The sequence below is a fragment of the Thalia democratica genome, chromosome 3 (assembly GCF_965202585.1).
Source record: "Thalia democratica chromosome 3, ktThaDemo2.hap1.1, whole genome shotgun sequence".
Lineage (NCBI taxonomy): Eukaryota > Metazoa > Chordata > Thaliacea > Salpida > Salpidae > Thalia > Thalia democratica.
Window position 1 is genome coordinate 71462554 of NC_139167.1, and position 14859 is coordinate 71477412.

At 24.7% G+C, this 14859-nt stretch overlaps 1 protein-coding gene across 1 annotated transcript in view; it reads right to left on the reverse strand.

Annotated features, from left to right (window-relative positions):
• Positions 1-3421, reverse strand: part of LOC145832509 (fibrocystin-L-like) — a 48675-nt gene extending 45254 nt beyond the window's left edge. Inside the window, exons 1-2 of the mRNA XM_082939826.1 lie at positions 3337-3421; positions 65-139 (exon numbers count right to left, since the gene is read on the reverse strand). Of these exons, the coding sequence (XP_082795952.1) occupies positions 65-139; positions 3337-3421 (160 nt within the window). The remainder of the gene's footprint in view (positions 1-64; positions 140-3336) is intronic.
• Between the last annotated feature and the right edge of the window lie 11438 nt (positions 3422-14859).

Below are 14859 nucleotides of genomic sequence, written 5' to 3' on the forward strand. Positions count from 1 at the left end.
AGAAGTTTAAACTGCTTGACTTAAAACAAATTACAATATTAATAAAACAGTATAAAAAACAAACTTCTTCCGAAAGCTTTAATTTTCACGCCACCACCGTTACCTCCCTCATGTGGCTCAATGTCGTTTATTTTTATATCTAAAAAAATAAATTTATGTAGAAACTGTTTTGGTATCAGAAAGAAAAACTGCTAGATAAATTGTTCATTTTGATAAATGAAAAAATAGATTGTTATTTTGATATATTTATAAAATTTAAAAAAACTATTTTTTTTCGATGGACGAAAAAAAAAGGTAAAAAAAGATATTTTTATATCCGAAATAATAAATAAACTATCGGTTATTTTCATATCTAAAAAAAAATGTTGTATATTTCGATATTTAATAGACACTTTTTTTTGATATCTGAATACACATAATTTTTTGAATTTTTTTTTTCTGAAACACTAATTTGTTGCAAAGTGTTATTTTTTGATATCTTTAATATAAACATTTTTCTAATTTAATAAATAAATAGCTTGTATATATATTTTTTACAGGTAAGGTTCATTAGTGTTTATCTTAAAGATATAATTTAACAATACTGCATACGTCAGCATATTAAAAGTTATAAACTTATTAATTTCTTACTGTTTTAGCTTTTAATGACTTAAACACTAGTTTAGAAATTAAAAATAAGCGACATTCTTTAGTCAATAAATGAACTTACATGAACTTTGAGTTAACAAAATTGACGTCATATGCAAAACAAATTGCAAACTTATTCGGTAGGATGTAAGCATTTAAAAACTTGGTTAAATTTGTTACATAACATTTTAGTTATTAACTATAACTTTCAGACATAAATGACAAAACTTGATAAACTGTTTTTGGACGACAAATTTCAGGTTCAACGCCTTTATGCTTAAAATTGACGTAAAAAAGTAATTTTATTTGTTTACAAAATCCTTAATAAGCTCTTGTGTTGAATTTATTTCTTTGTGTTGTTATGTTAAGCCGTCTATTGTATAAAGCGTTTTTTTCCCAAACCTTAGAGAACTTATAAACTTTCAGTTTAAGCTGGTTTTATGTAAGTATAAATAAAAAGTAGGTCGTTAGCTTATGAAAATTTTCAATTTGTTTTAAATCAACTTATGTACAGTTGGTAGTTATGAAAATAAAATATTAAAAGTTAACAATTTGAATGTTTTTTAAGCTGCTTAACACAAACAAATCAGAATTAAATTACGTAAAACTTCATGAATCACTTATTGTAGGTATAGATTGTTGTATTAAAAACAAACAATGAACTTAAAAAAATTATTTGAAAAGTTTAAACGTTTAGATTTTTTTTGAATATTTTCGTGATTATAATTAACATTTTTAACTACCGATAAATGATATACCTAAGAACATAAGAAGCTCTTATTTCAACGTCTTTAATTTATTCTTACTTAGAACCTAGTTTTTTGAACAACAAGTTTATGTCTTCTTGCTAGTTTAAAATATTACCGTGTTTAAGTAAAATATAAGCTAATAACTTTATTATTTCTATATACTTTTTTGTTAAACTTTATAAAATTATGTTTATCTATTCTATTTTAATTAAAGTGTCTTCAAACTTTAATGTTTTTTATAATATCGCAAGCTTTAATATTCCTAACTCAAGGTTGTACTTTTAACTTAATTATAACTAATAGCAACCGTTAGATTAAACATTAAATTGCAAACTTGGTAATTTTTTTTAATGATTTTTTATATTATGTAACTGTTGTACAACGTATATACCGATGCAGTTAAAATGTATTTGTAAACATGAAATCATTTCCTATTCAAGCAACTTAAGCTTAAACTGATGCTTGAAAATAAACTTATTCGTCATTATTATTCTCTTATTTGTTTTCATTAATTTTTGGTATTTTTAACACATATTGGTTACTCAAACAATTTTTTTAATATACTATACAAAAAGAACATAAAAATTTAAGTTCAAACACCTTAAGAAAAAATTGCAACCACAGTTTAACTTCACAGTTTAAAACATTTTTAAACATAAGTTTACCCAACACTTGAATATATTACTTTGAAACCATGTTTACAGTTTAAACTTAATATTCAAGTGCTTGTAATTTTCTTTTCCGTATGGTATTTTAAAACCTTTTATTTGAGTAATTACTTAATCTAACTAAAAGTAACGGATAAAAAAATCTACATTTTAATTTTCTACAAAAACTAAATTTTATAAAAATTTATACTTATTTTAGAATTTTTTATAGAGTTGAAGTTAAGTATCTCACTTTGAATCGATGAGCAAAATTTAAAATCTTTATAAAACACTTGTACTAAAAACTATTTGGAAAAGCTCTGTTTAAATTCGTTAAAGAAAGTTTAGTAAGATACCATTCATGTTGTGTTATTTCTACTAGTAAAACTAAATAGAATTAGTTAGGTTCAAATAAGTTTATTTTTATTTATGCAAATGATTTCTCAATTGACATAAACTACTAATTCTTTTTTAATTATGTTCACGATAATCCAGTATTTTTTTACACCTAACTGTATAGTAATTTTTCAAACTACAAACTTAGTTTTTTATAAGCATCGTTTTCAAGTTTTTAAAACTGTATATCCCTCATTGAAACTTTTAATTTTCACTTTTCAACAGGCTACTATGTGTGTGACTATTAAAAATGTTTCGTATTCAACTGTAAATATTTTTATATTGCATCAACTTAACAAACACAAACCGAAAAGTCTTGAATATTTTAAATAAGTTTAAAACTTTTTATTTTGTAAAACACAATTCTACAAGTTTTAATGTTTGTTTAAACTATAAAGGAAATACTTTATAAACACTTTCAGTGCACCATTTTTTAATGAAAAAAATTTTAGATACAATAAACTTCAAAAAATGAACTTTTTCAGTACTTAGCATATCAAAATACTTTTTGTTTTTTGTTATATTTTTATAAAATGGAATAGAAAAAAAAGGTAGATATTACTAGAAACTAATACAAAAATGTCTAGTATATAGAATTACATTTTAACGTATTTTATGAATTCAGCTAGCTTCCGTTACAGTTAACCTATATATCTGTACTTAAAAATTTAAAAACTAATTAGACAAAACTTAAATTTTGATTGATTAGAACTTACTTTATTTAAACTCTATGCAATACTTTGCATAGTTTTTCTTTCAAAAAAAATATTGAAAAAAAAACAAATAATATCTGATTTATGCTAACTTATATCGACAATTAATGCTTTTGTTATTAAATTTCTTAAATTAACATAAATTTTTATAGTACAGAAACTAAAAGAATTAAAGTACACATATTTTTTTCAAACATAACTAACTTGAATAATCTTCTTCCGCTACAGCTTGCCATGCGCAGAAACAAATTGCAAAAATTAAAATATTTGCTGAAAGCCAAGCTTTCATTTTCGTCATTCAATTTTTTCGAGCACGAAAACTTTTAATTTTTATCTTATAACAAACTGTGTGTCGCTAAACACACAACTAACTTGCAAGCCAGCACTAACGAGCTTATATGAAGTTAAAGTGACTCATTTTATCGAGAAAAAAGCACCAACGCATTGTACTGCTACTGTGACGTAACAATTCAACCTGCTAAGCTTGTTTTTGTTTGTTATTGATAGAATTGTTATTTTATTAAAAAAAAATAATGGAAGAACTTTAAAGCGGGTTCCAATAGGAAAAGTTTTTAGTTGTAATATTTTAAATATTTCGAGTGACTTTTAAAAAGTACAAGTAAAGTCAAAAATAGTAAGTTGTTTAATAACTAGAATAAAAATAAAACGAAAAATTAAAGATCACGAGTCATAAAGTCAACACTACTTCTAAAAACTGTATTTTTTATAACATATAATTTTTCTTAAAAACTATCTTGTAAAACATTTATCGAATATAAATAAATAAAACTTTGTTATCATTCTTGAATTTAGTTTAAGGTCTGCAATGTATTTTTTAGGTAAAATAAAAACTTTTTCTGCACCAAAAATACACTTTTATAACTAATAGCTTAAAATGTGATACTTATACAATTTGTGACTACATTTTACTTATAAAAAAACTATTTACTTACAATATTGATATTGTAGAGTTTTTTTTATACTAAACTGCCCTCTAAATCTTTTTTTACATGGCCAGTGGATTAAAAACCTTTCTCACATCTATGTTACTTATCTCTTTTCAAGAGTTTTTTATAAGTTTTTGTAAACATTTTAACTAAAGTTGTTGTTATTCAACAGTAAAGGTTTCATAACAAAAGCTTAAACTCTACTCTAAACAATATAATACAAATAAACAATAAAAGAATACAAACTAACCATACCAACAACTGAGCAACCTTTTTTTAGTACACAAAAACATTACGTTAATGTTTTTTGAAACAGAAGTTATTGAATATACACTTTATATATTAAGTCTTTATAAACGGTACCATAATACTATAAACCAGTGGTATTCAACCTTTTTAAAATCTTTGTACACCAAACTACTGATTCTACTAAATTCTGTGCTCACTAGACAACAAAAAAGTATACAAAATTATATACAAAAATTAATATACTCATGTTTTGAGTGTCTTACTGTACAATAAATGTATTAAGAATTGGCTTAAATTATAATTTGCTTTTTATAAAAGACAAAGACAAAATAAACGTCATTTGAAAAATATTTTTTTTTTTTCAAAGTGTTTTGCGTACAGTAGAATAATTTATATGTACACTAGTGCGCACAGTAGAATAATTTATATGTACACTAGTGTGCATAGTAGAACAATTTATATGTACACTAGTGTGCATAGTAGAACAATTTATATGTACACTAGTGTGCACAGGTGCACACCGTGAATATCACTGCTTTAAATGATGCTTTATAGTGTAATTGATATTTTATAAATTTTTTAAATTTAATAGATAAACTTGTAATGGTATAAACTCAATTACTTTTTTTTTTCGACCATATAAAGATTTTTCGACCATATTTTTTGTGTTGATTATGTACTGTGTTTAATCAACTACTTTTACAACGAATTTATATTCCTTTTAACATTTTTTAAAACTATATATTTTTTTATTTACAGTTTCAATAATTTTTATGTGAATGTATACCAGTAAATGAAATATTTAAAACTTCTACCTTTAAAGCCTTATCAGCTGTTGTAGTAAGTAGTTACAGTTTTGTTTTTTATTTCATTATTTAAATTCTAAAATTTCAAAATAATATAAATTTTGAAATTTAACTGATTTAAAAAAATTATTAAATTTATTTACTTTCAACTATAATTTTCGGTAGGCAAAAATTTTTACTTGTTGAATAATTCTAAAAAATATTTCATGTTTTTTACTTAATCAATTATACAGTACAAAATAAGTTAATGAGACAGAGGTGCTTAATGAGACAGAACACAGTGGAAAAATTAGTTTTTATTTGGCAATTATCATTAACAGTCATTTTTTAGTTATTGTAGTTTTTTGATAATTAAATCTGTTTTTAGTTATGGTTAAATAAAATAAACGGTTTTAATTATATTTTAGTTAAGTTTTTATAAAAAAGTATTGAAAACAAATTGAATTTAAACTTAAACAAGTTTCTTCCTTTCAAACAAAAACTTTGTTTATAAATTAATTATTACTTTGTGTAATCAAATATATAAAAAGATTTAAGTAAAGATAGTTTTATATATTTTGTACAAGTTTGGCAAAAAAAGTTTAAAAGACGTGTTTAACTCAATCAAGTTTATCATGATAGTTAAAAATCTTATGATTTAACTTTAAATTAATTTTTAACTTTAATATTTGTTTTCTTGTCATATTATAAGGTTATTAAAAAATTTAGCGTACTTAATAATTTTTACAAGCAATTCTACGAACTCGAAATAAAAACTTATTTATTCAAACTTTTCTTGTAGCATTCTTATTTAATATTATAAACATCGCTTAAAAAATTTACTCAAGTTTAATCACCAACAAATACATTACACTAGTATACTAAAGATTGAATACCTTTATTCAAATGTTTGATTTGAATAGTAAAAAGTGACATAAAAATTGTTTACCACTGTTTTTAATTGAAACAAGTATTACATGATTTTTTCTTTAAACTTTTTTTTAAAGTTGATAATCAATCTTAAATAAAAGCAAACCTCACTATAACGTTTACAATTCACACAAGCTAATTAAGTCAGTTTAAAATGTTACTTGTTTATTACACTTTGTACATGTATAAAAAGTTTATGGGAGTTTTACTTGTGAAATTTTTAAAATACCAAAAAACAAGAAGTTTTGTTTTTTTCCAAAACAATTAGAAAGTTAAAGTTAAAAGAATCAACTATAAACGTATTTCAATGTTTTCAAAATTAAAACATTTGAACAATGCAGCTTACTTAACAAAAAAATATGGTAGAAAAACTTAACTCATCAATCTCATTACGCAGGTAAAACTGCCAATGAAAAATTGAAGGCGATTTTTCAAATACAAAGTTAATCTATTTCAAATAAATTTAATACTTTCTCGAAATGTAATTTCTGTTTAAAAATGTTCAAAAGTTATAATGTTTTAAAATTTTGTAAATTAGCTGTTTTGTTACCTTAGTTTTTTTAGTATCTTTTAAACAACTTTTTATAAGTTGAAAAAAACTTAAAACTTAATACATTACAGTCGTCATAGAGAGGTTACCTCACTTTTACATTTACCAAGTCTCTCATTGAAAAAAAATTAATGTTAAAATAAAACCTGATGTACTCCGACAGAAATTTTCAAGCTTTTTATATGAAAAAACTTAGGGAAAAGCAGGTTGCAAACTGGTGTAGAAGCAGGTTTGCAGATTTATATTTAACACACTTATGTTTTTAAAGACAAATAATCAAACAACTACTAAACAAACATTTTTTAACGAAAATTGTAGCTTATACAGAGAATAGGAAAAAGAACGCTGCTAAAAAAATAACTGAAAAAGGTGCTTTGAAGTTTATCTTAGGTAAGTCCGGCTCTTGATGCCAAATGTCCAAAACTGCTTGCAACACCATTTGAACTGTATGACGAAGGAATCTGTTCCAGGAAAAAAAAAACAGCGTTTTTAGAAATTTAAACAATATTTTTTGGTTTTCTTCCAAGTTTTTAAGGGACAATTCTTTTTATCATAAGTAATAAAATTAGTGATCTACCGAATCCAAAAATTTTGTATTCGGCCAAATCCGAATCCGAATCTAAATTTCAAATTAGGGTTCAGCCGAATCCGGATCCAAATCTCAATTTTGAAATTTTAATCCGGCCGAATCCGAGTCCGAATATTTTAATAATTGGAATCAGAAAGATTTAATCTGCTTGTTATGTAAGTACAATATAAATTTATAAATAACAATTACGCAATATGTTATCACTTATTTCGTAAAAAAGTTTAAACAATATTTATAACGTGTTGATAAATAGATAATCTGTTTTAAAAGCGAACAAAAAAACGAATTTATTGCTTGATATACTGTTGGAAAAAAAAATTAAGCTACATACACAAAACTTAAGTTCAATATAATATTTTGATGTCCATGCAAGCAACATTAACAATTAAGTTGTACTTTCGTTATACATAGTAAATAAATTATAGACTTGAATAAATGCTTAAAGCAGAAAAAAAATCAGAAAAAAAGTTAAACTTTTTACGTTTAACTTAGAAGTTAGTTTAAATTGTGACCATAAACGAATTAGAACAAACTTTTGCAATTGTTCATATTTAAAAAACAAAGTGCAATCGAAAAAACATGGAGCCGTGATTAATATAATACCAATTGTTTTATTGTAGTAAACGCTTAAAAAAGAATATAAATTACAATTGTAATAAAAAAAATTTAATTCCACTTAGTACCATTTTCCCATAACAAAACAAATATATAAAACGAACTACAATCTCAAAAGATGTCTCTGTTATACTACAAAAAACTATTCTAGTTTTTTTATGTTGTGTTGGAGAAATAAAAGTTTTTATATCTTTGAAAGCAATCGATAGCGCTTTTGCTCGTACGATTTCCCAGCTTCAGAAAATAATCTTTCAGAATACACCGAAGATGGTGGTGCAGCAAGATATTACCTTGCAAAACTGGCAAGATGTGGGTATTTTGTCTTGTTCCAACAGTTTAAGACTTCATCCTCTTCAGTTTCTATTCAAAAATCCTGTAGCAAAAAAGCCCTTTACTTCTACTTTAATTTCTTTATCAATAGAATCTTGTTTCTCGTCCTCCTGTGTAGCTGTGTTTGATTCTACCTTAAACAAAGGATAGTAAGTTGAAAACTTCTTCGGATCAAAAATTACAGAGTTTTGTGTTTTTTTTTCCTCTGGTAGCAATATAGGAGAATCACCACCTTGATTAGCGTCGAACAGATATGCATTTTATCATTTAATTTTAGCTTTTCTAAAATTAAAAAAATAACTTTATGTTTCCTAGAGTACCCTGAGTGTTTGGAAATCCTTGGTTGCTATAATTAATAAAAGCTAACGAACAAATTATTTAAAGATATACGGTTTTGTAAACTATACTTACGAACTAAAACAGCATAAAATTAGCCAAATCATTTATTTAAAACTGTTTTATTTAAAGATATATTACTAATAAAGGTCTCCATTCTCCTCTTATTGCTAAAGACAGGGTTGCCAAATGTTTTGGGCAAATGTTCTCCACCTTTTAAAAAATTCTTCCAGGTTTTCAAAAGTAAACATTTTTGGGTCTGTTTTTAGTTAAAGTTTAAGTTTTAAAACTGTGTTAAATTGTATAATAACATTGAAAAGGTACTGTAAAGCTACTTTAAAAGTGTGTTTTATTAAAAAAAAATTGTGATGACAAAAAACTTTTATCTTTATGATAATTTTTTTTTGTCAAATCAAAACTTTACTACTTAACATGTAAAAATTATTTAAAATTTTACTTTTTTTAGCGATTTTTGTTCAAATTCCAGGTTTTTCCTGGATTTTTAGTCAAAATTTTCAAACTCCAGGGTTTCAGGTTTTTTGGCAACTATGTAACGAGAATGATATAACTTTAATTGTTTTAATATTCTGTTTTCATAACAATCTTCCACTTAAAAAAATAGAGCACCAAATGAAATAATATTTATTACAAATTTGTGAGCTATGGATGTTGGTGGGCCAACATCCAAAGTCTCAGTTGGATCTGGTTGATTGTCTGTGGGTAGATTGTCCACCTGATCTTTTGGTCCATGCTTTTCCTGTAGACCGGGTGACTTTCTAGCACTTTTGTGCTTAGGACCCTCGTCGGGCAGCTTGGTATTTGTATTTCATAAATTGGACATAAAAAGTATAAAATGCTTTTTCACTAACTTATTATAATGTATCAGTCAATTTTATATATCAGTACTAAAAACTATTCAGACTACTTCATATAAGTTAGGTAAAATAGTTTTGGTGGTGTGTCTACTATACAAAAGAACAACACAACATTATTTATTTTTTTACTCAAAAAACATAAGCTGCTTTTAAATCTTTTATACATCACTAGGCAAACTTTTTTTGACGATATGTTGCACTATAGATTTTAAGCCTTATTTCTCATAACTGCGGTGAGCTCTAAATATTCTCTTAATATTCTGAGCTCAACAATGAACAATGCAAGTAGTTGCAGCAGTTCATTACAAGTTAATTAAGATTTTGTTACTAACGGTTTTTTTTTCTTAAGAACATTGTTTTCAAAAAAAATTTAAATCTTGGAAGTTATGACATATATGTTATACATTTAAATTATCAATTTAATAAATAATAAAATATTAACAAAAAGTATACAGCTATAAGTATGCAAGCATCTGCTTTAATGTTACGTATCTAAGTTGCATTTTTTTCTTTGTATAAATAATGCAGCAGTTCATTACAACGACTAAACATAAGAACTAAACATATGACGAATCAATAAGAACGGTTATCCAAAAAGCTGAAATTAAACGCCTTAACTATGTACATAATTTTATTTAAGAGTCTAACAAAAATATCATATCTTAGTTTTTATACTGTGTGAAAAACTCTAAATCAAAATTAGTAAGGCTTTTATAAGTGCAAAAAAAAACATTTTTTATTCACTCAAGCGTGAAGTCTTTACCTAGTTTTACATTTTATTTAATTTTTGACAAACAATTAAGTAAAATTCAAAAAGTTTAAAGTGGTCTACCGAATCCAAAACTTCAAATTTTTCCGAATCTTATTTTGAAATTTAGGATTCGGCCGAGTCCAAATTCGAGTCTCATTTTGAAATTAGGATTCGGCCGAATCCGATCTTGGATTTGGTAGATAACTAAATGAAATCTAAGATATAAAAAATAATTTAACAGTATGGAATTACTAGATAGATATTAAAATGTTACTATTAACTTATTTTGTAATAAGTAAAAAAACACTTTATACTATAGTTTTTTTTTGAAAATTAGTGAAATATTAACTTTGATAGATTTTTTTTACAATGACTTTTATAAGATAGGGTCAGCATAACAATTTTGTGGTTATTCTACTGATACAGCTGAAGGAAAGTATACGGTTAATTGTAAAAGTAACAATAGCTTTATTTGTTTTAAAAAATTGTTTTATCATATCACACATTAATTGGCCTTCTTGAACTTAACATTGCATCAAAAAATTTAAAACAAATAATGGTTAAGCTATTGTTGAACTGAAATACAAAAATAATAAATGCACATACTAAAAATTATTAAATAAAAAGTGTGTTTAGATTGTATAATTAAACTACTTGAGTGAGAATGTTTTTTTATTTTCTGTAAATTAATGCTCTGATTTAGAAAAAAATAATTTCAATATAAAGTTCTGAAATTTCCAACTAAATTTAGATAAATCTGAACATTTGCAATTTTTAAGCAAAAAGTATATGTTATTTCAAAATCTCTAAAAGTAAAAATTATTTATAAGTTTTTATACATGATATTTACTTTAAAAGGATAAATCTGATATAATTTAATGCTAGTTTCTTATTTATAACTAAGTAGTAATTTTTAAAAATAGCTACGCAGTTCTAATTTAATTTTTATCAGACAACATCAAAATGCGTGTTATAGACACATTTTACTAAACAAAGATAAAATTACAAACAGTAAAGATTCAAAGTATTTATACATTGTACTTAATAACTTCTTAAAAACATTTATTCGATAAAGAATATAGAAAACCACTATAGTTTGTATTTTAAGTAAGTAGAACAACAACTTTAAAATAAATTACATAAGTGAAAAACCGTTAACGATAAAAAAGTATATTGAATTAGGAGGAAAAATATAAATTTTATAATAAACTAAAGACACATGCTTCTAATACTTTTTATTTAATAAGAAACAACACAAAGTAAATCTACTTAGTATTAAAATGATGGTATACTAAGAGATAACAATAGAAAGAAGTTCTTGACTTGAATAAATATCCAGACTTGAACAGATTCCACTATTTATAGTATAGTCTTCAGTATTACCAAAAAGCTCTTTTACAATAACTAACTTTTTTCTTTAAACTCGTCACTTTTATAGATTAGATAAACTACCTTTTTTAATGCTCTTGAAAAACCTTATTTTTTGAATACTTAGTGTTAATAATCAGTTTTAACTTAAACTTAGGATAAAATAGTAGAATTAAATTTGATATGTTAAAAATACATACCCCATGTTTAATATAATACTTTTTTTCAGCTTATAAAAATCCGGAAGCTTTAGTTAAGTAATTTTTTGTAAAAGATTAAACAAAAACAAACAAGTTAAAATATAAATTTAATTATAAACATAGGCCAAACGACTTTTATTTTCTAAATTATTCACTTACCGGACCAATATTGTTTTTATCATATAAATATGCTAATAGGAAAACATAATACATGGATAACAAAAGTCACTGCTAAGTTGTAAATTTGAATGTCTTAATTTGTTAGACGTGAATAAATCGAAAAAGAAAACATTATTGAATGAAGTCTGTAGTTTTAGACCCGCGACGCATTTTTCTGCTCCAAAACAACTTAAGCAAAACAAATGAGATCGAGCTTTTTTTAAAATATATTTGAAATGTGCTCTCAATTTAATTTTCAGTACACATAGTAATTATAAATGGTTGTTATTCCCGTTAGAATCATTACGTTTTAGATTTTTGTATTAAATTATGTTTTCAAAGTTCTATAATTCGGTTTTCAAAATCAAACAGCCGGAGTATTTAACAAGCACAGTCAAGAAACTTTTCTGATAAACCTAGACCTTTGACTGGAAAAGTTCCGAAACCATTTTCAAGTTAGGTATATAAATTTTGCTCAAATTACTAAGTAAAAAGCTTGTTTTAATTTAATTGGTGAACTATAAATTAACAAAAGTTAGCTAGCTAAATAAAGTTTTTAAATTAACTTTATATTTTAAATATGTCAGTTTTAATATATATTAGTACTAAGACTTATATAAATATTTTTACAATTTATTTTTTATTAGGACAACTAACTTTTTTTTATATCTATTTCATGTTAAGTTAAACTTAAAGGTAAAATGTTTAGGATGTACATCTAAAATTCAGTTTAAATAAATAATGTTGAACATTCAGCATAAAAATTTAACATAGTTTATGGATAAATTTAAATTGTTATAAATGTTTAAAAAATTAAAAAAGAACACAAGTACTTGACTTGTATGATTTATTTAAAACTAAACGTTTGTGAAAATAGCTTAACAATAAGCAAATACACCAGGGTTCCAGTAACGTAAACGTTAATGATATATAGAGGAAAAACTTAAACTTTTTAAACTGCGAAAACACATTTATAACGATTTTTATAACATAAAAGTGTATAACTTAAATCATATATACTCAAGTTTCAAATTATCATAAACAACCTACAACCATAAAATACTACAAAAGTAACAATTCATGATTTAATTCAAAAAAGTCAACAAGAAGGCAAAAACGGAATGAAAAAACTCAAAAATCGACTTTTTAATTTTCAGTACGTCACAGAGTCTAGCCAATCTTCTAAGTACTGCAAAAAAAGTAATTTATATTATCAAAAGTATTTGGCTAGTTGTGTTACAGAGACTTAGATATTTTTAGGTTATTAAAATTACAAACTACAGAACAAATTCCAATAAAAACAACTTTTAAATTAAACAAACAATGTAATTTTAAGTTACAAAAAATTTTTTCCAGTATATAAATTTTTAAAAATGTTAGTTAAACAAAACTCAAAAATATATGCATTAAGTTATTGATTACTTTAAAAAATGTATAAGTGTAACATGTGAACATTTTTTACAGAGATTTAAACTTTTTGCAGTGCACAAAAACAAAATTAAATTGATAAAAATTAAAAGTTTATATACTAAAAAGCAAAACATGCCTCAACTTAAAGTATTTTTTTTAAATATGGTAAGATTAAAAAATTGAAACTTTTCTATTATTAATTTATTATTAATTATATACATTAATTTATAGTTTTCATATTAATGACAAACCTGTGAATATTCAGCAGCTTTATCTATTTCTTCCTGATATATGTAGCACCCAGATGTTTCTATTAAAACCTAAAAAATATATAAACAATTATTATTTATATTATATTACTCATCATATTGTATTAAATATGTAAATACTATAGTTCTATGAATACTAAGTATCGCACAAATTAAAACTAATATCAGGGTTGCCACTAGTTTTTTCAAAATTTTTACCAGATTTTTCAAATTTCTTCCAGGCTTTTAAAAGTACACACTTTTGGGTCTATTTTTAGTTTAAAGTTAAATTTAAGATAAGAAACTGTGTTAAATAGTACAAAAAGATTGAAATGATACTGTTAAGCTACTTAAAATGTGTTTTATAAAAAAAAATTTTGGTGATGACAAATTTTTTTAATCTATATGATAAATGTTTTTAGTCAAACCGAAATTTTATAACTGAAAATTTTAAAATTCTTAAAAATTCCAGGTTTTTTGTTCAAAATTCTGGGTTTTTTTTGCCTAAATTGTCAAATTTCAGGTTTTTCCAGGATTCCAGGTTAAGTGGCAACCCTGTAATATGATGAGAAGTAACATTTTTATAATCATTTTAATTTTGTATATAAAAAAAAAGTTTGGATTAAATTATTAAAACATTAAAAAAGCTTATTTCTTACCTTATTATTGAAAATGAAGGTTCTACTTGGTCCTCTATTTTCTTGATTGGATTGTTCTTGCGGTAGAAGAATGGGTAGATTTGGACTTTTTTGAGAAAGATTTGAACTCTCTTGAGAAAGATTTGAACTCTCCATGGGAGTATTTAAAGATTCTGGAGAAACATTTAGACATTCTGATTGACTTAAGACTTCATACAAATTTAAAACCTCATTTTTATCAACTGTTTCCAACTTACTTAAAACAGCTGAGTTTTTACAACAACAACTTGAAAAAGCTTTACTGTCTTTGGAAATATCGATGGTTTCACTATAAGAAATATTCCAAGCAGTAACGTCGGATTGTTTTAAATATGGGACTTTTGGAGTTGATTGAGCCAGACATTTTATTCGACATTGAAAGTTTGATTCATCTTTATCAGAACATTCGCTCTCAAAACTGTCAACAACAATGACTTTGTTTGCTTTTAATTCCTTCCCAAAAGGATTGGATTTGGCGGAAAACTTTGTTGGTGACTGTTTCAGTTTGTAGTTTCTTACAGATTTCATTGGTAGAATGCCTGAATCTTTAGAAACTTCAGAAGAACTATCATTTTCAGAATCTGAAGATCTCCAAAGAAGATTGTAATCTGTGTGTTTGTTGTAAGAAATTTCCTCCTCAGAATCTGAATTCAGATACTCAGCAATTTCCGCCTTCAAACTCTGGTACTTAGAGTCCAGGTCTATTAA